Raw genomic sequence first — 23786 nt, 5'->3', positions numbered from 1 at the left:
CTTCAGTTCAACTGGTAGAGAAATGGTTGATTTGAATGCAATGTGTTGCTCACTATCAAAGACCTAAGGCTCAGTCAACTATGATAAAAGACAGGTATTAGGTATGATAGGTATTTCTTCACATATTAATTAAAAAAAAACTTTTCTTTTTTTTATTAACCAAAAACCTAAAGGATAGATTAATCCCTAATATTTTTGTCTTACTTAACATTTTATCCGTTTAATGTATTATACTGATTTCTAATACTGTATTGTTTTTACTGTAGCATTTCATAAAATATTTAATACTAAATCATCATTTCATAATCTTTTTCTTTCTGTTTGAAGTAAAGAAAAAAGGTATCCTCTTATTTGGAAAAAAACAAAACAAAACAAAAAACAATATTTTTTGGGAAAAAACAACCAAAGTCATTTGATTTTTGTTTGTTTGGATTTGTTTTTAATTTCTTAAGTTGTAAATTGACAGAAAAAATATTGTAGCTGTAGATTTACAAGAACCAAAATTTGATTCATTTACTTATTTGTTTATTTCCCCACCACAGACCTCAAACACATTATTTTATTATATTTTTAGTACTGTTTCTATAAAAGTTCAATCCCTAATATTTTTTACTTATTCAAAATTTTACCAATTGTAATGCGCTCTACTGATTTCCAGTATCTTCTTTTTACTGTAGCATTTCAACAATTATTAATTATCATTTTATTATCTTATAATTCTTTTGCGCACGACAGAAAGAAAAAGCCGGATCCTCTTGTAAAAATAAAAACTTTAAAAAGGCATGATTATATTACTTTGTGTGTGTCAACCTTGAGTTTCTTTGATTTTGTGTAATTTTGTGTTCTCTTCTAATTTTTTATTGAGGTGGAGGCTAAAAATAAGCTCATAGTTTTCTGCCTCTTCCTGCACAGTATATTACCTATTCTTGTCATCATGTATTCTTACCTGTGCAAAACAAAGTAACTAAACCAAACTAAAACTAAATGAATCCCGTAATTATCAGGAGAAAAAAATCAATTATAAATCATAAATTTATAAGAAACCAAATTCAGGCTATTTTTCGTTTGCTAAGGTGTGAATTTACAAGAACCAAAATTTAATTAATATATTTTTTTTCCTATCAGTGGCTCCAACATGGTACTTCAATTTTTTGACTAATTTACCGGTTGCCATGCTTGAATTTTATTTGGCTGTATAATGAGGATACAGGTCTTTCTGTAAACACCTGTCGCTGTATAAAGGATAAATTATGCAATTTCAAAATCTTACTGCCTATTAATCAGTAAACATTTTTAAAATTTTGTCAGAGAGACAAATGGAACAAGAGTGAACTGGCACTGTACTGTTGTTGTCTTACTGTCTAAAAATCATCTCTTTATATAAAATCACAGTTCATTAAAGCAAGAAAAAAGAATCCCTATGATTGACTGGGTTTCATGTGAAAACATGATCTGTTTGGATGCAGTGAAAGCACACTCGTTATGCGGCTTTCTGCTTTATTTCTGTGTTTTCTGTAGAATTAAACTTCACATGCTGTTGCCATGGTAACTGTCAGTGCACCCAAATCAACCAGGACTGAAATGTTAAGGATCCAAACTTTGAAGAAACACTAAATTATGAAATAGTTGCAGACTATTTTAACATTACTCGAGTTATTTATTGATCGACTATGCCTGTCAGCTCTGCTCTTGTGCATGTTCTACATTAAATGAACTGAAGACAGCAGAAAGGACGGAGACATACTCAGACAAAATGGGGACATAAAACATGTTGTAGTTGAAGTATGAGCATGGGATATCAGACTAACAATGGCCGTTTTTAAAATGAAAACAGAACAATGAAGACGTAATTACAGTGAAGTTAGTAGAAAGCTGTGTGGTTCTTTTTCTACCTGAAAATGATGCTTTGCAAGTCGAAGGGATATTCTATAATCCCAGTGGTTGGGATTCGAACCCTAAGCACGTCCTGTTGAGTTGGCAGATAGGATGAATCAGCGATACGATCCAGATCGCTTAGATAGCTAGAAACAGGAAGAACAACAAAAAGACAGAGAGAGGAAGGAAAGAGAAAGTGAAGCATAACAGCAGATACAGCACACCCCCGCTTAAAGCAAGTGGAACATTCCAGATGTGACCACAGAAAGCCGTTCCCAAGAGTTATGAGGGGTTCAAGTGTCGGTTTGTACCTCTAACCCCAAAGTTTCTTGAAGAAAGTTAGTTGCATCCTTGATGGCTGCACCAAAAGACACAACATTCCTCAACTTTAAAGCTCTGAATGTGATCTTTAACTTTTTACAAAATCCCAAAACAGAATTTAGCGAACAAGAGGCAGACTTTAACAGCCTTTTGTATTTAATTTCCAAGTCTTAACAGGAGGGTTGTGTCCTGCTCTTGAGTGTGCCATCACAGATGGTGTTAAAGAACTGGGGCCTGTTGTGCAGAACAGTGGAGATGCAGATAGCAGCATCGACAGTTTCCAACTGATTGACCAACTGTGAAGCAGTGAGCCAACCAGCAACATCAGCAGCAGCACTGACACCAGTACCTGAAGATTATATTCTCCAGGTCAAAAGGGTACTCAATGATGCCGGTGGTGGGCACTCGAACTCGCAGCACATCCTGCTGAGTGGGCACGTACCCGGATGTTGATATTCGTTCTAAATCGCTAAGGTAACTGTGGGGGAAGGGAACATGGGACATGAAGGCAAACAAGCAGTCTCAACATTCACATGTAGATGATTTATTCAAAGTAGGGATGCACCAATTTCTAGCTCTCCGTTATTCAAGTTGCCAATACATATCTGTCATCTTGTATTTGTTTAATAATTCACATCTTTTTCTACTGTAAGATTTTTGCTTGGAAACTGAAATAAAAACAAGTCAAAGAACATTTTTCTTGTCCTTTGTAAGTACTGAAAATTGTGCCTATTTTTTCATCTAAGAAGTTGTCTGCAGCCTAATAGACAATCTACCAAAGTGGCTTAATTACCAGTATAAAGTTGTGAGCCATGCAACGTCATAACTGCAAGTTTGTGCAGCTGCAACTGTCACACACAAGACCCGTGACTGAAAACTCATCCCCATTCATTTTGTGCATTGCAAACGGCCCCTTCAGCTTCACTGGAACGGAAAACATGTTGGTGCTACTTTGTTGTTAGTTCATAACCATGTATTTAAAAAATACAGGGAATATACCATTAAGTAAGTACACCATGTGGAGTGCTAGTTTGACTGAAAACACTCCTCAGTAAGGACAGGTGACAGGCAGAGGAGGGCAGAGTGACCAGCAGGCTGGCTCTGTCATCAGGCTGAGAGCTCAACTACCGTTTAATAGCTGGTAGATGTGTGGACTCCAAACAGCAAAAGCAGATAGTACTTAAAGAGTGACACCGCTGCACAGAAATTGCATGTTGAGGACTTTGCCAAATGAAATGGAAGCTGTCATGTCAAGGACACTTTTCCTCTTGGTTGGGAGATTAAAAAAAAACAGACTGCAGCTTGTATACTGGGCAACTTCAATTCCTGATTTTACAGCAATTAAGGCCTGAATAACTAACGATGTTCACAGATGTATATATTTCTTATTGTTGATTAATCAAGGTCCACTGCCAGGAAAAGATAGTAGTCACGATTTAAAGTAAAATAAGCAACAACCTTCAATTTCTGAAAAAAATCCAGGGGCACAGATAGTCTAGCAGATTGGTTACAACCCATGTATGCCCCTGTAGCCCCTTTAACGCATGTCATTACCATGCTCTTGTCCCTGTTTCTGACACTGTTTTTTGGTCCTCCTCTATAATAAACCCAAAAATAAAAATCTGAAAAGAAAATAAAAACATAAAAAATTGTCAATCAGCTAAAATGTTACTTGAAATCAGAGTCTGTATCTTCCTTGATTTTCTGAATCGGTGCATCCCACTTACAAAGAAGAAACGTAAACATAACGATTATTTCTTTCTAGTCCTTGACCTTTAAGGGAGCTTTATGAGAGTAAAAAGGGATTACTGCAGGTTGGAATTAGCTCAGATATAATAAAAAAATTGTAAGATTTGTCTGGACCCTTTGCTTGTTTGAGTGCACTCAGACACAGGTGGTGAGCATCTATCAACATCTTACAACCTTTTGATGTGTCAATCATTTCAAAAATTTTGACTTTTAAATCTGATACAAGGTTAATTCAAAGGATAGATATCTTAAGTGTTTTATTAAGGTCAGAGGACAAAAAATGTCTAGATCACTACATCTATCAGCTTTCAGACACAAATTCCATTTACATCACCTAAGATCAGCTGAACTCAGAACAAAACTGAATTACAGCAGTCACACTGGTTCTGTCATGGTAATTAATGTTTCTGATCCCTTTATATAAATGAAGTTACTCTATGCATTACCTCTATAAGTTTATTACATCATATGTGCAGCATAGTATGATTGGTCCTCCACATTATGTACATGATGCAGATAATAAGTCATCCTAGCAGAATAATATTTGGTAGACATACTATTTAGTTGAGTCAGAGAGCTGGTACTCTCTCCTTCGATCATAGGCCTCCTGGATGCCAGGGTCAGCCCACAGCATCTTAATCGCACTGATGTACGGCTGATCGAATGATGAAATCTTCTCCACATCAACCTCACGGACCAGCTGAGCGTTATTCTGCAAAAACAAAATATATAGTTCAACAGAAATATGTACCAGTGTACATACATGTGCAGTATCTGAAAAAGGGAAAATGAAAATGAGTTTTAATATGAGAGTGAGGTATGTTTTAATTAGGCATGCACATTGGAGTATTGACCGATATAGAGTGCAAATATGAGTATTTAAACATATCATAATTGTCTTTAAAATTATTTGAAAGTTTTTTTTATTTTCACCAGATGTCCTGCAGAATCAGATTGTTGGTGCATAGTTTTCATTCTCTTTCACTTTCAACTGCAGACATGGCTCTAACTTTGACAACATACTCACATTATAAGGGGGTTGAAATCATGCTTTAAAATGATACCCAGTACAGTATTTGCAATGCTTGACTGCTTACCCGATACTGGAATTGGTATCTGTGCATTTCTAATTTTAATGCTCGAGTACAATTCAGTAATATTAGTATAAAATTATCAGGCCCTATAATTTGATCTCATCAGTTCAAAAACTAGGTGGAAATAAAGGCCAAAATAAAGTCAGAATAGTTTATTTCGTTGATTTGATACCCAATGACATCTTAATCCTAATTAACTCTAATATCTGTTTTGTTATGTTTTGTTTTTAAAGCAGTCCTGTTAAACTGACTTTTCCAGACATTAAGACCAAATACAGAAAATTTTTCAAGTTGCTGTTTCCTCAAGGTTTTTTTTTACTGTGGGATGTACTGCTGAGCCATAACTCTTAATAAAAGTACCAACCAGGATATGAGCCTGTATACTGTATATTTCACTCTCCATGTCACAGTATTCGATGAGCCATGCAAACTGCAAATAGCAATATGACATAACTCTTACACGTGACACATGCACTGCCACTTCTCTGGAGGTGGTAAAAATCCACCTATTTTTCAACCTTTTCGCTTGTTTTCACTCCAGTGGAACTGTAGTTCTACTGGAAAACTGGAGGTGACTTAAGATGGCCCTAATCTTCACACATTACACTGAATCACAAAAGAGGCGGACTGTATCTCATCGTATATCATTAATCATCAGTAATACTGTATTATTTTATTTTAACTTTGTGATTGAAACACATTTTCCCGTATTAAATTTACTGTATACACTGAAGGTGTCCAGGATTCAGTCACACTAATACACTAACAGTGGCCATAGTTTACTCTTAAAGCTGTTAATCTGACTTTCTATTTGATGTCCCTGGGATTACAGGTCTTTTTAAAGGTGTTTTATATAAGATTATCTAGACCCCTTAGGACTGGCAATGCTGACAAAATACCCCAATTTTGGATGGGAAACAGATGGGCAGAATAGAGACACAGGTGAATGAGTTTGTACTTGGGCTGGACAATTTAACCAAATTTAGATTAAACTGCAATGTCTCCAACTGCAAAGAATTAATTGCATATTTCTTTGACCTGAAACGTGTTTCAATACAGTAGTTTTATACATTTTTGAGGCAGAGATGTTATGCTCGACACATCATGCAAATATTCCTCTTTGTTAAATGTCTTGAGATAACTGATGCAAAGACTGATTAATTCAAGTGTCAATTTTTCTAGAATAATTTGCAAAAAAAACAAAACAAAACAAAACAAAAAAATGTAATTATGTAATTTTCCAAAATCATTCAGAACGAGTTTGAATCACTAGGAAAGAACTATACATATTTAGATTTGTCTTTTAAGCCTGGTATACACTGCGATTTTGGGCTGTCCCAGACGCAAGATGACCAATAGGAGTGTTATCTTTGGTTGTGGCTCTAACACAGTGGTCCAACACTGCACTGTGAGACAGGCTGACAGACAGCAGTTGTCAAGGACTTGTGACCAAAGATGGCCTGGGATAAAATTCTGACAGTTAGAAATTTAGGATGACCATCTCCCTATGTGACTGCTGCTACAACCGAGATCGACTACCCAACCAATAGGAATGCAGGAAGAAGTAACAATAAACATGACGCTGGTGCTATCATACTAACAAGTTACCATTAGAATGGATACAATGCCAAAATGCAGAAGTTTGTAGGATTCCAACAAGGAGGGAAATCTTGATCTAAAATGTTTTTCTAAGCATATGAATGTTACAATTACAACAGCTTTGTTGTTGCTTTGCTTTACTATTGTTTAATAACACTGCACTGGCGACGTAGATGGGTGATGCACACTAATGTGGAGCATGCTAACGTTTATTTCTTGCATATTGTCGTTTGTTATAGTCTGTGAGATAGCAGTTTAGTGGGGCTTGTCATCACACAGTCTGCATACATCAAACTTAGTGTCGTATGAGATTCATGCTGCACGGTGTAGCATGCCAGAAATGTATAAGATTGCTAAAAATGCACAGTCTATAGGAGGCTTTAGTTTGCAGTTCACAATTAGGTTCAGCTTTTTCATCTCATTTTTCAACTATATTCTCATATTGTGGTAGCTTTTGCTACCCATGTTCTATGGCTAATGAGCAAAGTTTTTTTAGTCCAACTGCAAGTTTGTTTTTAAACAACTTCCAGCCCAGGGAAGGACAAATTCTGCCAACTTCAGTGACTTAAGAAGGTGAGAAATATTTGCTGTTATGTTGAACTTGGTCCTATAATCCCTGGCTTCTTAAAGGGTCCTGGTGTTAACAGAGTTACAGCTGCAGGCTATACAGTTAAGGTTCAAAGTGTTATCTTTTTTGGCACATACAGGCAGGACTGTAAAGAGAATTAATGCTAATCCTGCTAAATTTTGTAAAATGAAGTCAAAGCATATTTCTATTCATTTTGAATTCAATACCTTTACATTTGACAGTACAAACCTTGTTCTGTTCGTATTTGTATGGGATCTTGAGGGTCTCAGTTGCACGGATCATGGCCTGCATTGAGGTGAAGATGTTCTGGTAGACCAGTTTGGTGAAGCCCTTCTTGTCCTCGTCTGTGTAGCCCGATCCATGGATTATTCTCATCTGTTTGATGAAGGTGCTTTTGCCACTTTCTCCAGTACCTGAAAGACAACAAGAGGCAGGATGTTTTACAACAACTGAAAAAGGGTCGTAAACTGTGACAAAAACTCATATTTTTTGTTTTTCTTTTTACTTTTAACATGACCCTGGAACAAAATTGGCAGCACAAACATCTTACACTGCTGACCAAATAATGGATAAAAAGGACTTAAAGGAGATTATCTGCTGTTTAATGTGGTGGCTCTATTACCTGAATTTATACTGATTCACTGCTAAAACAAACTGTAAAAGTAAAAGGATGTACAGAAACTAAGCTAGTCAAAAAGAGCAACTCTTAAGTTTGGCCTTTTTATGAAAGTTACATTTCTGTGGTGATAAACAGGCTGGGTATTGCAACAGGCTGACCTCGTCTGCCCACCTACACCCTGGCGCTGCTACACATAGAGCTGAAGGAATGAGCACCATCATGCCCACAGGCAGTGGTCAGGACCTCGATGCCAACTCAGTCTCTGTGTTTTACCCATGCAGGCAGCAGAAATATACTGCTCTTCAATCACAGTTTAAGCCCATTAAAACAAACAACTCTCAATTTACGATGGGCTAGAGTTGTACAGTACACAAAAATTTTCTGTATTCTTTGCTACTTTTTATTTAAACAGTACGGTACCAGGATTTCCTGGCATTCAGTCAAATATGGCTCTGGTTAAGACGCTGGTAGATACGAAACAGACTGGGATAAAGAAAAAAATGATGTCTTCCATCAGATGGCAGTGTGAGCAAGATAGGCAGACAGTGTTAACAATGAAGTAGACAGCTTCAGTTTAACCCAGTACAAGCAGTGCAAGCCTCAGCCACGAGAGGAAGTGTTAATGACAACAGTAAAAGGAAGTCATCCACTAATTCCCCAGTGCACTGTTGAACAGAACAGGCTATCTTGTTCACAGAGCAGGTGCTGAACAACAGACTTATAGAGCCTGCATGCTTAAGATGCTACAGTCAGTCATAACAGCACACGTGTACAAGATCACCAAACACCTCAGAGGCAAAATGAGGAGTACAAAACATAAAAGTTTAGGACAGGAGCTAGCTGGCTAGCCAGCTAGAAGGAAGATGATGCTAAACTACATTCAACAAGAATCACAGCATTAGCGAATCACATCGCTTTCAAACTCATCCAGCAGCTTAAAAGCCTGACAGACTTGTAGGACAACGTGAGCTCCAAAACAACAAATTTAAGATGTTATGGTAATTATGTGTCTCGTTCAGGTGGCTCTAAAGCCACTGTAACAGGTTTGTTTAAAAGATAAAAGATCAGTGGACAGAGGGGAAAAAGCCCTGGATAAATTCAAGAATAAAAATTGATTTCATTATTGGAGCAATGGTTTAGTGTAAAAGGCCTGTTCATAGATAGATTTATAGAATCTATTTTATTTAGGGAACAGCATGAGCATTGTGCAGGGCACAATATTTTATGTATTAGATTTGATCAAATCACATGTTTTTAGAAAATCGCATTTGAGTTAAATAAAATCTAACAGCAGATAAGCTACTAGCCCTGGTGTTCATGAAATTAGTTGTCAAATTATCTTTAAAAATCAACTTTGTAAACTCAGTGAGTCTTCTAATTTTGCAGAAGCACACTGAATAAGAACATACAAAGAGTACCAAATAATTTATTATAGATAAATTAGTTATCATTAATATAAATACAATGATCAAAATTGTATTTAAATGTATTTTGTAGGTTGTTAATACACTGTCATTTCCAAAAGGGGACCATCCCATGTAAACATCCTGCCTCTGATCCATCAGGTATATAGTATCAAACTAGTGTAGTTTCCTATCGTTCAATCATCAAGTATTGAGATGCTGGAGGTATTGGTATCAAAGTTAATGTTTCGGTATTATGACAACATTAATATGGGCCAAATTTAAAAAAAGACTGTGGGCCCGAGTTGGCCCCTAGGCCCCTGTCCCCCACATTCTTAAACCTTGGTAATTTTAGGTACTATTATTCATTAAGATGATAGAGAGTGCATAAATTATTTTAAAAAGGGAGGGATTGAAAAACTTTAACAACCTTACCAAGGAAAGTGAGTTACATAATTCAGCCCACGGTGTCCCACAGTACGAACCTAAAATGCTGAAATATGTAACAACAGATGTTTTCTGGGATTGTGGTCAACATACTGTCTCTTGTTATCTTGCCCATGAGATGTGCAATGTAACTGTGGAATGTAATCATTGTTTTGGACGTGGTTTTAACTGACAGTCTGGGCAAGTGGAGTGGCTCAGAGAAACCATATGAGGGCAACAAGGCTCACCTCAGCTCAACAAAGAGCCTGGTAAACCGAGTTCACTCCTCCATTTTTGTACCACTGTGACCATGCTCATGCATACATGAATAAACAAATATAAACATAGTTATAGGCAGGGAACTTGCTTACACATACAGACAAAATTTAAACAACCATGAGAGCTTTCAGAGCAGGTTCTGTATGTTTTTATATTTCATGAGACATCTACCACTTCACTTTCAAGAAACACAACAGTCAGGATATATGTTGTTTATCAATCAAAGAGGAGCATCTAAAGGACAAGGGCAGGTAGCGATCTAACCCCTACTCAACTTCGAGCTGCCCTTTGTATCTCTCTCTACAGAGTTTTCCTCCTTCCCTCCACCCCCGGTCCACCTCCTCTTTTCTCCCTCTACAGCCCTGCTCGAGCTCTGCAACACTCATCTCTTCATCTCACTTCTCCCGATATTCAAGTCTGACTCACTGCAGTATCAGCTGCATGTCCTCTCTGCTCTCTACCTCTCACTCCTATCTCTTGCACTGATCTCTACTGCTCCTAAAACAGACTTTTTTATCAGCATGGATCCATCTATCCACCTTATTCCAAGCCCCATGATACTTTGTGTGAATTCTGGGTGTGATTTCCAGTGCCTTCCGCACAAATGAGGAACTGGTGATTTACATAGTGTCAAAAGCATTTATGTATATTTATTATTTATTATTTATTATATTTATTTATTATTATCTTTCTTTGCACATTACATGAAAAAAGTCTATAGATATTGCACTATCACAATCCTCATAGTTCCTACATTTCCAAAAGGCAACATGATAGAGAAGGTTGTGAGGCACTTGTCTGTCAGATATCACTCAACACTGTCCCTCATAGATGCATCCACACCCCACACCAGCATCCAGCCAAAAACTCTAAAACTGGGAAAAAAAAAAAAAAAAAAAACAGATCAGAAGCTGAATAAAATAAAACTTGAAACAAATTAAATACGGTTTGAGTAAGACTTGAAATTTCAAATTTTGAATTGATGTAAAAAAAAAAAAATAGTAGTATTAAAAAAACAAATTAAAATCAAATCATAGATAAATGTATTGAATTTATTAATGCATGCGTTTATTGAGTTTAAATCAAAAGTCCAGCTTTCAATTTCAAAATATTTTTTTTTTTTTTTTTTTTTCAGAGGTGCGACAAGATCTCAGTCCTCATGCCACAGGCTGCATAAACTCAGAGGGGAAGCTCACATGACGTAGTCCAGTTGAACTGGAAATTGCCCCTGCTGCATTGTTTGTGTAGCAGCTAGTTAAGAAACAGAGCACAACTGATCCTCATGACCTCTTTGAATTACCAGACAATACAAACAGGTCAAAGCTCCTGCATCTGATCTGCAGACTGAAAGAAAAGAAACCCTCCTGCTATGAAATAAATGTGCTGCTGCTAAATACCTGCGCAGAGTCATAGTGAGATGAATACAGTGTTTATATGCACTGAGATTCTCGAAAAGAGATGGCTTGTGAAGTGGCCATGTTCTTTACGGTTTCTAAAAAAAAACTGCTCCAATTCCTCTCTGTTTGAACTTACTGTCTCTGCTTGTATTAACACATGTATCAGCTGTTGGCTGCGTGTAACATCAATCAGGAACTTCATAACTTCATAAATAAGTAATTTAACATGAAGTCAATTCTCAGTATCAGCAGATTTGAACATTTCTGCTGACATTAACAGCAGATGTCAGCAATACATATTGTCAGAAGAAAAACATTTGTGTTGATTAAACTAGAGCTCAACCGATATGGGTTTTTTGGGGGCGATACCGGGGGCTAAAAAAAAGCTGATATCTGATATATTGGGCGATATATGAAAAAAGAACATTGATAAACAAAGGATATATACTAATTTAACAGTTGCATTTATCTTTGTTTATTTCACAAAGATGCAACTTGGACAACACTAAAATGCTGTATAATAGTCTTTTATTAGATAATGGTGGGCATGTGAATTAACAGTTGCATTTATCTTTATTTCACAAAGATGCAGCTTAAACAACTGAAAACGCTGTAGTGCATATGCCAAGCCTGTATGTGGCACTGTATTGCTGCCACGGAAATGCACTAAAAGAGAAGAAGAAGAAGCTCACAGAAAACTGATACAAACATTCTTCTCGTTGCCATTCTGGTTGTCCGCCTTGGATTTAAGAACATATGGTTTATGCATTTCGCGGTGGTGGTAAAGGAGCATCACATTTTGCTGTAAAAGCCATAACAAGCTCAGTAGCTTCTGCAGCACGAACACAACCTTGTAGTCCGCCATGTTTGTTTTGGTCGGACCCCCGCAGGCATCTTCAGAGAGCTGCACTGCATGTGACGTTTGTTTCAAGAAAGATGCGGATAGCTGTCCACACAGAGAAGAAACGGTAGTCGTTTACGGATTTATGCACTCTGGCACCAGTTTTCAAAAAGTATCATTTACAGTCACCCAAAACGCTGTTTCCGTGTGGATGAAACGCCAATACGACAAAAAACTTTGCGTATACTCCTGAATTCGTCTCCGTGTGGACGGGGCCTGAGTGGGGGAGAGAGAGTTGCTTGTGTGTGAGGGGGAGGGGCCAGGCATTCAGGCTGAGTTCAGCAGGGACACAGGAGCAGAGTGACAAAATCCCTGCGCAGCAAAAAAGTTCATATATCGGCTACATATTGGCCAATGTTGATTATTCTGTGATATGCTATAATCGGCCCGCCGATCAATCAGTCGGGCTCTAGTTTAAACCCTTAAAGCTTATTGTAAAACATTTCAGTTCCAAAAAAATGAGATTCTTCTGGCTATTACTTGAGTTATTAGGCTTTAAGGGGTGGAAGCACAACCAATTGATCTATCTCTGCTGCAGCTTTTTTCATTATCTTAAATCAGTAAAATCCAGAGTGTATTCTAAGAATGCAAAAATTACTGCAGCCAGTTTTATCATTTTCGCTTGAAGAACTATTTTTGCTTTATGTCAAGCACTTTGTGTTAATTGTCATGAGCAATGATTAATAACAGTTACAAAAAATAGCCCATACATACGTTTCTTTTAAAATTAAAATTGAAATGTTGGCATACGTACTGGCAAAAATTCATCATCGTACATGCCTACCATGAATGTGTCCACAAAATCTTAAAAAAACCATCCAATAGTTGTATCTCTCTTTAGGCCAAAGTAATGCAAGGACCAAAGATCCATCCTAACATGGCCAAACTCTGATGTGGTATATGCATTTTTAAAAGGAACTCCAAACAAAACAAAAACGTCACACTGGGAAAATAAACTATTACAGCCATTGCCTGAGCAGCGGATTACTGGCCAATCAGATAAAGGAATGTGCTTGTGTTATAAAGTACAGCTGGTATTCCCAAAGCAGAGCAGAAACGTCTTTGTAAAGATGACGAAAGTTAAATTTGACTGCCGCTGACTGAAGAGCTCGGTTGAGTGTACAGTGAAGGAGTTGCCCTGAGCGCTGCCTTCCCTCCAACCAGACAGGATCTTTCACTGTGGAAAGCAGGTCAGGCAACATCGGAGTTTCCCCTTCAGACAGAGTATGTCTTTGAGAGAGGGACATAAATAGTAATTGTCAAGACGAAGAAGCACTGTAGAGTTCACTCTCATTGACTAAGAGCTGAACAGAATGAAGGAGTGTTACAGGGAGGGGAAAGAGTAAGAAAATCAGTCTTTTTGCCTACTTTCCTTTTCTTCAGTCTATGATGCCAAGCAGACAAAGCACAGAGATGTTGAAGTGACAAGAACAGAAAGAGTCACAAATAGGGATCTGAGTGAATTTTCTATATGCACACAAACAGATGAGATAGGGTGTGTCTTTTAGGCATGATCAGCTAAATTCAACAGATCCCATTGTTCTCCTGCTGAACTGGAAAACCCAGCACAAGCATTTCTCACGGACGAGCCGCTGTACATCTACTGGAGCTACTCCTGAGGGGTAACGCTAGTTCCCATGGCAACGCCTGTGCTGGACTCATAAATACATGGCAGAAAACACCAGCTGATAGGCTTCAGTAGTCTTCCACAGAGCTGCAGTTTAACATGCAACTTTAGTGAGCATTTTTTTTAATCCCACAATGTCCTAAGCCAGTCCTCTACGGTCAGCCTGTGGGAATTTTAAAGTTATGAAAGCAAATAATGGACATGGTCATTGGAATTTCATATGTTATTCCCTCTGAGCATTGGGTACTTGAACTTTTTAAATGAATGACCCTTAAAAATATAAATATTCATGGGAATTTGAAGGTTTTTAAATCTAATCAATGTGAAATATCTTAGTGCTAATAGTGGAGTTGTATATATGTTTTACAGCAGGTATGAGGTTCTTGTTACCGTAAACAATAAGGTCTTCTTACGCCTGTGATTTTGCAACTACTTTTCCACTAAAGCAAAAAATACAGCAATTAAAGTGAGAAAAAATCCTGTGCCTGAAACTTTTCTGGGGGGGGGGGGTACCTGTCACAATTTGAGATATTGGGAAAGCGGCTACAAAACAGCAGTTACATGTCTCAGTGTTTCAATTTATTAAGACTATTTTAACATATATGCAGGGGTTATAGAAAAAAAATTGCTGCTATTTGCTGCTGTAATCCTTTTATCATTCATTTTTTTAACATTAGGCAGAGCCAACTAACAGCTGAAGTCTTTTTTTTGTTTTTATCCTATTTACTTAAACTTTAATTTGTTCTAGAGACTGAAGTATGTGTCTGTGTTCATCCTTAAACTGTGTTTGAAGTCCTTGACAGGTTACAAGATGACCTACAATCACAAGGTGACATATTATGAGGGTATTGGATATTGACAGTTTTGTCAGAGCAATTTTGACGTCAGCTATGTTGTTTTTTTTTTGTTTGTTTGTTTTTTGCAGAAAAAATTACCAAGGGCTAGGCGAGCTTGAAAGACAGATCGTACTCTGCAATGAACGTGCACACATTTTCGAGTCACACACACGGTCAGTTATTGATGCCGGTACATCAGCTGTGGTTGTTACTCCCGGTAACCGCGTTGCGTGTGGGAGAGCGTGAAAAGCTGCTCTATGAGCGGGGTCTGACTCATGAAGTGGTAGCACTTTTTCCCCCTAGTTGAATATACTAGCTTTCTCGAACACAAAGTGCAGAAGCAAGCACCTGCTTCTCTTAACTTCTTACACCAGCTACCAAAAGGCTTACAGTCTTTTCCAATCTCTTCTATCCATGCCCGACGCCATTTATTTTTTAATCCTTTATCAACTAAGAGGGCATCTTCCCCAGGATTCATGAATTTACTCTCCATCCTACTCTCCTTCAACGTGACGTCTCTCTGCTCGTGCATCTATGCAGCATAGGACTCGGTTGACATATTTTTCCATGAACCGCCCCATTCTACTTCTGATTGGCTAATAATGCTAGTTTGAGAGCAGGAGAGTTGTGCTTCTCTCATATCATTGGCAGATGAACTCATAAACTCGAGAGTGATGGTGATGATATCAAGACAATTTTTTTTTTTTTTAATATAAGACATTTTTATTTTGCAGCCAAACGCCGCACGCCGGAAATCCGGCAAGGCGCCGGAATACTTGTAGCAACAACTTTCACGATCACTCACTAAAAGTGTTTTATTTATGTGGCTCTGCAACAAGGGCAGTCCTGCACATTCGCTGACCTGCACTGGACATTGCACTCACACGGATAAGAAAAGGGATGGGGGTCAAACCAAATTCTGTAGCACCTGGTTCTGCATTGTCCAAACCCCCCAAAAATCAATAACATTTTAACTTTTTGATATTTCTACAGGGCCTCCTAGGTTCTGTGTGATTTCTTCATACTATATCTGGTGCAAAAACCCGACATAGTGCATCAAATCAAACTAAAATGCACAACTTTAAACTGTCAGCTTGGGCCAAACAAAGAAGCTCTGACTGCGCTGGGAGTAGAATGCACTGATTGTAGTTGCTTAAGCTGCAGCAGGACAACTGTCTGCCTAATCTGCTCAGATTGAATGTAGAGACCCCACCCAAACAGTGAAGTAAGTGCCATTAGTTTAAAATGTTTCATTTTTTAGTTGTTTAAATTAGTTAACTTGTAGAAATCTGTCTTTAAAAATGGAATACAAACATGAGTTTAATGTGAGCTGTCAGACTACAATCTGTGTATCAAAGGAAGCATGACAGAGGTAGTTAAAAATGGGAGCGAGGTTTCTATCTGTAAACCATCTAATATGACAATTGCGTACGAATGAAAAATGCAAGAGTAGTCGGCAAGAAAGATGAAGGGCCCAACATATGAAAGGGCCTGAAATGAACTCAATCAGAAATGATAAGAGGTCACAGCAGATGAGCAACATCACGTAAGTTTGGATCATGAGAGCATCAGCTCACTTTCTCTCTTTCCTCACATGAAAACACACATCTATTTAGGCAGGTGTTAGCAGAGGTTACTGTGTGTCAACACAGTGTCCCTCAAAGATGGCTGCAAGCCCACCAGTGCACAGCCTTTCCAGGTAGGCTGTAGTTGCAGACATTAGATCACCTTTTACAACTGATAAACTCATTCATAATCTCTTTTTTTCCTCTCTCTGTATTCATTTGCATGCATGTAGCATCACATGCACTGTGTCCTGAAATGTTTGAAATGTTTCAATACATTTTACGTCATGAACGGGGCTCATCTTTGAGGGGGCCATGGACCTGCAAGAAACATCTCACGAGTAATAAATTATCTTATTAAACATACTGCTGCTGAGAAAGGTTTAAATATCACATAGACAGGTGTGAGAGAAGGGAGGAGAGCAGGTGCTACAAGCTGGGGTAGAAGTGTGTTGGGGTCGAAGTGAAGGTGAGTAGATCCATCGATACACACTGATGGATCGTAAGACCCCTAAAATTTACACAGCTAACAGTTTCAAAGGTACACCCAGCTCAAGTCTGATGCAGTACATGTACAGCCTATGATAAACATTACCTTCATTAAGGTACAACTTTTCCGTTTTGGATGAAACTTTAATTCATTTACTTAACTGAATTCAGCCAATTTCTGTCTTTAAAGTAAATAAGAAACTTATTTTCATCATACAAATCCTAAATGGTAAATCCCTTCATCTGAAATATCCACATTCTTGCAGATTTCCTTGCAAGCAGATGTATTAACACTGTCACTGTGTTTACCTTCTCAGACTCATTTAGACCCACTAGATCTATTATGTATTTTATAAATTTCTAACACAGCTAAGAGGGGACCAAGGTGACAAAGAGCCAAACAGCCATGACCATTAACTGAGGCTGTGTCACCTTGCCCACATCATGGACTGCCTGGAGTATTAGTCACTCTGCTAAATAACCATTAACTCACAAACTACAGGAAAAATGTTAGAACAGATCCATCTGACTATCTCTGGCCAGTTGGAGGCCACAACAGACATCCGGTGTGGTTTACTTAAGCAGCAACATGGAGCAGAGTAGTGAATCCACTTGGAAAGAGAAAGGACAAAAGAGAGTTAGTGTGACGTGAAGGAAAGGAAAGAAAGACTTCAAAGTGTGATAGACTGGAGGAGAGGGGACTTCAGGTAAATGATTTCTTAAAACTTCCCCAGGCACATCAAACAGGAAGCTGTGTCTACTTGAGCTCAGTGTTTGCTGAAGGCCCGTCTGACTGTACAGGAACTGAGCGACTGACGAGTGGCCTTCCATTCATCTGCAGGTAACTCTGCAGTAACAATAACAAAGGATTTAATACAACCTTTTCTGAAAGGGCTGGTGCATGCAAAAAAGATACATGTGTTGGACCAGCGTCTGTTTTGGCTAACTTTGTCAAACTAAGCAGCTGAAATAAAAAACACACAGTTTTCAATGACTGATGTTTGTTGAAGCATGTGCATATCATTAATTCACACTGAAGCATTAGACATAGGGATGTTGCGATACCATTTTTTCCTTCCCAATACAATTCCGATACCAAGGTGTTGGGTATCGGCTCATACCGAGTACTGATCCAATACCAGTGTGAACTTTCTGGACTAACTGCAAAATAGCAAATTATTTTAGATCTATATTTGACTCAACAAATAGAATCATAATGTACAGCATCTCTGTGATCCTAAAGTTTTTTTTCCTGCTGATTATTGAGTTTTACTCCTAAATATCAAAATAACAAAAATACAGGGGGCTGCAGCACAGGATCTCTCTATATTATGCTCTATCCGGGCTGCATGACGTGATTATAGAACAGCCTGCTTGCTGACAGACCCTAACAAAGAGTGCACAATATGGCGGTTAGCATTCGTGTTAGCATTCGAGCTAGTGGTAATAAATAATCCTAATTTGTTTAAAATGGATAAAAAGATAATGATAATGACAGGCTCCTCTTCATTATTCCAGTTGGTCAAAATGAGAGACAGCCTTCAAAATTTTCTATGATCTTTTTAAAAATTCTGTCAAATACAGAGAATTTTCAGTTAATGTTACCTCTGCTCCCACCATATGCAAGTGTTGATTTTGCATGAGTGACCAAGCACTGGAAATTTACTAACAATTATGTGATACCATGGTACACTTCATAAATCATGAAGCAGGTGCACTGCATGTTTTATTTTGCATTTTTAATGTGTCTATTTAAGCATTTCAAATAAGATAATAGGTAATTTATTTCTGTTACTTTTTATTTGCACCTTTCTTGTTTTTGTCTTTTTTGTCTAATGTTAAATATTACAAAGGCTCTACAAACTCATTTTGTAGATCTAATGAACACTAGATGGAAACCATCAGTAAAAACAAACAAATAAAGGAAACCTAGACTTAAAAATCTCTGACTTTCTCTTCCTTTTTTATTGATCAACCAAACCCAAACTGAACTAGGACCCAAAACATGAAGTACAAACCAAACTGTGACCTCTGTGTACTGTTAGACTCCTAATATCCACATAATGCAGGCCTCCTTAAAAGTATGAAGAAAAGAGCGTAAGAGTGAGTCACTGACTGGGAGAGAAGAGAAACTCAAACAGAGAAATAGATGCCAAATTAAACAAAAAGTGTCTTAGTGAGGTGTTGAGCCACTACACACAGAAGCATAAACAGGTTCAATACTCCTTTGAATGGATTCTCACAGTATCGGAAATGAGGCTTACGTCAGGGCCGGTATTAACCGGCTTTTGGCTAATATCACGTGTACTTGTCTAGCAGATACTAATGTCAATAGCCAAAGTGTCCAGTGGTAAAATATGCCAATCACCAATTCATAAAAAGTGAATGATTACATATTGAACACTACATTACCTAAAACATGGTTACCCCCTTCAATATTCAGCATAAGCCCACCAAGTGTGCAGCATGCACACATCGTCACACTAATTCTGTTGCATGCAGAAAGAACTCCTGGCAGGTTTTCCATCTTTTAGCTCAAAATACACTGACAGTAAGGCACTTTTTACTGACAAGACTCCTCGATTAAAGACCTCTAGAGAGTGGTGAAGCTGTGTGTACATTAGCCAAACTAAATTTGTGTAGTGGGTCCACGGTATCAGAAGTTGTTCTAAAATTATCTGCAATGATTTAAATCCCTCTGCATCAGATGGCCCATAACAAACAAGTTACAGTCTACTAAAGTTAAGAGACAACAATTGGTAATCACACAACTGGGTGTACTACATCTATATTTACCATAAATCAGATTTAACATTGGTTTTAATCTTTTAATAACCTGATGGTTTTAATAGTGCCTGATTTTAAGGGGTTATGCAGCATTCTCAGTCCCTCTACCTCCTGTGCCACATACCAACATGCACATTTTCTTCCTTTTCTAACCTGTTTTGTTTATGTCTAGTATTTGCTCTATATAGCAGAATCCTGGAGGCCCATCAGCTGATTTGGCCCAACAGGAAAAATAATTCTAAAATCAACTCTGATTGAAAACTCATCTGAACATAATCTTACCAAAATAAGTCCCTTTATGTGTGTTTATGCTGGCCCTGTCTATTACATGAGTTCTCCATAGCAGCCAACCAGGTTCACAAAGGTTTTTACATATGATTCCTGTTATTTTGATATGAACACAAACTGAGTCATCCTGCTCTGAATGGACGTCATTGCATTCTTCACATTTCTTGACTCATCTATTTAGATTTTCCTCCAACTTGTCATTGTCTGCATATTTGAGTCAAAGCAACATGGTTATTTGCTGAAACAGTTGGGAGATAACCTGACACGCCAGATGGATGTGTTTCACACATCCATCTGGAAAACCTTCAATACTAAGCATTTTGAAAAGGGCAGAGGTTTTGAAAAAACTCGGAGTGTGACTGGATGAACTTTCTGTCTGTCACATCTTTACGGGCCAGTCAGAGCAAGAAAACAGCCGTAGCCACAACTGAGGTGCAGGTGCGCACCAACCAAGGACTAAAGCGAACCATGGAATCTATAAACATGTCAGTACACGACTTTTGTCGTTTTTGAAAAGAAAACAACTCACTGCTGTTCTTTGTTCTTCTTTTAACGGAAAAATGTTGTCAAGTTCTGATAAAATTGGCACTTTAGCAGCATCCAAACTAATGTCTTCTGCCATAATTGCACCGGCTTCTTGTTGCTGCTTGCTCACGTCACTACTCCACTGCTCCTGAAAGTACTGCCCCTTGTCACTGATTGGTCCTGTCATTTTCTAACTGGGCCCAAACAGTTCGGACGGGAGCTTTGCAAGATGGATTTGCCAGTGAAAAACAAGGAAACAGGCGTATCCATCTGCTTTGCAAGGTTAGTTGGGAGATGCATAATAACAAAGCTCTGAGTATATGTTGCATATGTGATTGCCTGCACTGCTACTGTTTAGCCACTTAAATGCTAATTGTAGAAGAAAGAAGTATACTTGACAAGTTGAGACCCAAAGTGAAATGACCCTGTCTAAGGGCTGACCAAATGATTCAAGATTCTGAAGATCATAAACAATACTTGACCGTCATACTGACGGATGCTACAGTGTACAGCTGCTGAAGATCAGATACTGTACAATTCTAGCCTGCTTTAGAAGAGGATGTGTGAGAGAGTGATAAATGAAAAGAGTTTCACATTAATTTTACATTAATGTTCTTATTCTGCTATGTTCAGAAAATGTCTGGTTGTAAATCTTTGAGCAGAAGTGTGGACCAAAAGGCTGCCAGTGAGGTCTCAGTTAAAAACACACAGCGGCTGATTAAACTACCGTCTCTGGATATATAGTCTCTTTCACTGGTAAGAAACCTGATTGAGACAGCTCTTTGCATTCAGACCTCTCTTTGAATTTGCACATTGACAATTGATCCTCCCTCTGCTATAAATACACTCACTGGCCACTTTATTAGGTACACCTTGCTTGTACCAGGTTGAACCCCCTTTTGCCTTCAGAACTGCCTTAATTATTTGTGGCATAGTTTCATCAAGGTGTTGGAAACAATCCTCAGAGATTGTGGTCCATATTGGCATGATAGCCTTTAGTAGTTGCTGCAGATTTGTAGGCTGCACATCCACAATTTAAATCTCCCATTCCACCACATCCAAAAGCTGCTCTACAGGATTGAGATCTGGAGACTTTGGAGATCACTGGAGTACAGGGAACTAATGGTTATGTTTAAGTAGGGGTGGGTAAAAATACTGATTAATCGATGCATCGCAATATTTCCCCCCTCCCAATTCAATATCGATTCAGCAAATCCTCTGAATCGATTCACCTCCTGGCCAGTGGGGGTCACTGTGCGTGTGATTTGCATTGTATGGACAGAGGCCGCACTCGACCAAACAACAACCAACCATAACCATGTTATGTGAGGTTTATCACAATTTCCAAGAGGAAAGAAATATTATTAAAGTTTACATGCACTTTACTTTTTCAGTGTTTATACAGAACTGGCATGTTTTGACTTTTGTACTCCTTATGCACAAATAAGTTATTATTGTGCAATTTTTTATTTTCAGATGTTTTATTGCTAAAAAATGTGAGGTGACCTACCACATATGTTCACATGGGCATGAAAATAATTATTAAAAACTGTCAACAGGTCATTTGTGTACTTCTACTCTTTCCTGAATCAACATCAAAGCATTTAAAACAATATGGAATTGATATCGAATTGAATCGTGAGGTTCATAGCAGCCCTTTTACGCCAGTTTAAGAAACCCGTTTGAGAAGATTCAAGCTTTGTGACATGGTACATTATCCTGCTGGAAGGAGCCATCAGAAGATGGGTACACTGGGGTCATCAAGGGATGGACATGGTCAGCAACAATACTCTGGTAGGCTGTGGTGTTTAAACAATGCTTAATTGGTACTTAGGGGCCCAAAGTGTGCCAAGAAAACGTCCCCCACAATGTAACACCACCACTAGCCTGAACCATTGATACAAGGTAAGAGGGAACCATGCTTTTGTTCATGCCAAATTCCCATACCAACTGAATGTCGCAGCTGAAATCAAGACTCATCAGACCAGGCAAAGTTTTTCAAATCTTCTATTGTCCAATTTTGGTGGGCCTGTACAAACTGTATCCTCAGTTTTCTGATCTTAGCTGACAGAAATGCATTGAGTTGCTGCAATCTGATTGACTATTTAGTTATTTGTATTAAAAAGTAATTAAACAGATGTACCTAATAAAGTGGCTAATGAGTATATAAACCAATAGTCCATCCAGATCATCAAAAAGGAGATTTTCTTAGGTAGAACAAAACCAGTTTTTGAAAATGGATGTATCTAAACTATGTTTGTCAAAATTTCCAATAAAATATCTGTTATTTTTAAAATCAATAATATAGAAAGAACTAAATTCCTCAAGAAGAAGCATATACATTCCTATTTCAACCCAAAGCTGTACTACTGTGGCACAGTACGAACAGCATACTTTACTCATGTGTCAGTTCAAATAGTAAAAGCCAGCAAGTGAATAAAAACTGTCTCAATATCATAACTGTATCAGGGAAAGAAACACCTGCGACTTCTTAAGCCAAAATTACCCTGACACTGCATCAGATGCAAATAATAAAGGATACCTGTCAGTCAGTATGATACACCAAAACTTGACCCCTGTAGGGACACACCAGCAGAGATATTGCTCAGGTTATCTAAATGCATAGCACACACTCGAGCAGTGTTGAAATAAAATGAGTTAATTATGTGCATTAAATAAATCGAGTGTTTTATGCCCTCCTTTTAAGCTTTAGAATGAACAGATGAACAACAACTGCAACACATGTGATACCAAACTATAGATGGTCTGATAACCCCAGCCCCATCAATGGCAAACTTTGAACTAGAGATTGCTTTAGACTATATGGAGTGAAACAGTAGTCTATGTTTCTGTTCCATTAAATTCAATAATATTTGATCATAAATTCCTAGTTGACATTTCATTGTAAAGTGCTCTAAATGTGTGCCCCACTGTTGAGCGCCTTATTATAAATACATAACACTAAATGTGCCTACCAAACAAAATGTGATTTTTTTTTTTAATAGAACTTTAAATTTAAATCAAAATTTAACACCTGAGCCAAAACTTGTGTGGGCATGTAAGAGCAATCAGTTTACTCTGTAATCTGTTTGCATCTTTAGCCCATGTGTTGTCTTCTTAGAAAAGGAAAAACTTGGATTCATGTGCAAATTAAAAACACATGAAGCCGATGGACTGATGGGCAGCAGAAAACAACTACACTACTGCCAGGTAATGCCATTATTCAAACTGACATCTACCTCATGGCAACATCTTCACCCGCAAAAATGGTCTCAACTCAAGTTTCTTGAGTTGACTTTGGATGTTTCAAATACTTCTATGGGGACTAAGTAGACTGCAAAAAGACATCTAATTTCTGCTGAGAGAATGAGAGGAACCAGACATAATCACCATTTAATTTTTGAGAAATTAGTGGCA

At 38.0% G+C, this 23786-nt stretch overlaps 1 protein-coding gene across 3 annotated transcripts in view; it reads right to left on the bottom strand.

The window, feature by feature from the left end:
- LOC121512110 (guanine nucleotide-binding protein G(q) subunit alpha) overlaps positions 1–23786 on the bottom strand; it is a 51235-nt gene that overhangs the window by 9979 nt on the left and 17470 nt on the right. The window contains exons 2-5 of one of the 3 annotated variants that reach the window (XM_041791155.1): positions 7456–7640; positions 4503–4657; positions 2546–2674; positions 1893–2021 (exon numbers count right to left, since the gene is read on the bottom strand). In XM_041791155.1, coding sequence (XP_041647089.1) covers positions 1893–2021; positions 2546–2674; positions 4503–4657; positions 7456–7640 — 598 coding nt within the window. The remainder of the gene's footprint in view (positions 1–1892; positions 2022–2545; positions 2675–4502; positions 4658–7455; positions 7641–23786) is intronic. The other 2 variants (XM_041791157.1, XM_041791156.1) reach the window with 2 other exon arrangements.

This window comes from Cheilinus undulatus, linkage group 7 (assembly GCF_018320785.1).
Source record: "Cheilinus undulatus linkage group 7, ASM1832078v1, whole genome shotgun sequence".
In the NCBI taxonomy this organism is placed as follows: domain Eukaryota; kingdom Metazoa; phylum Chordata; class Actinopteri; order Labriformes; family Labridae; genus Cheilinus; species Cheilinus undulatus.
The sequence above is the reverse complement of the archived record's forward strand: the minus strand, read 5'-3'. Positions and strand labels throughout refer to the sequence as shown.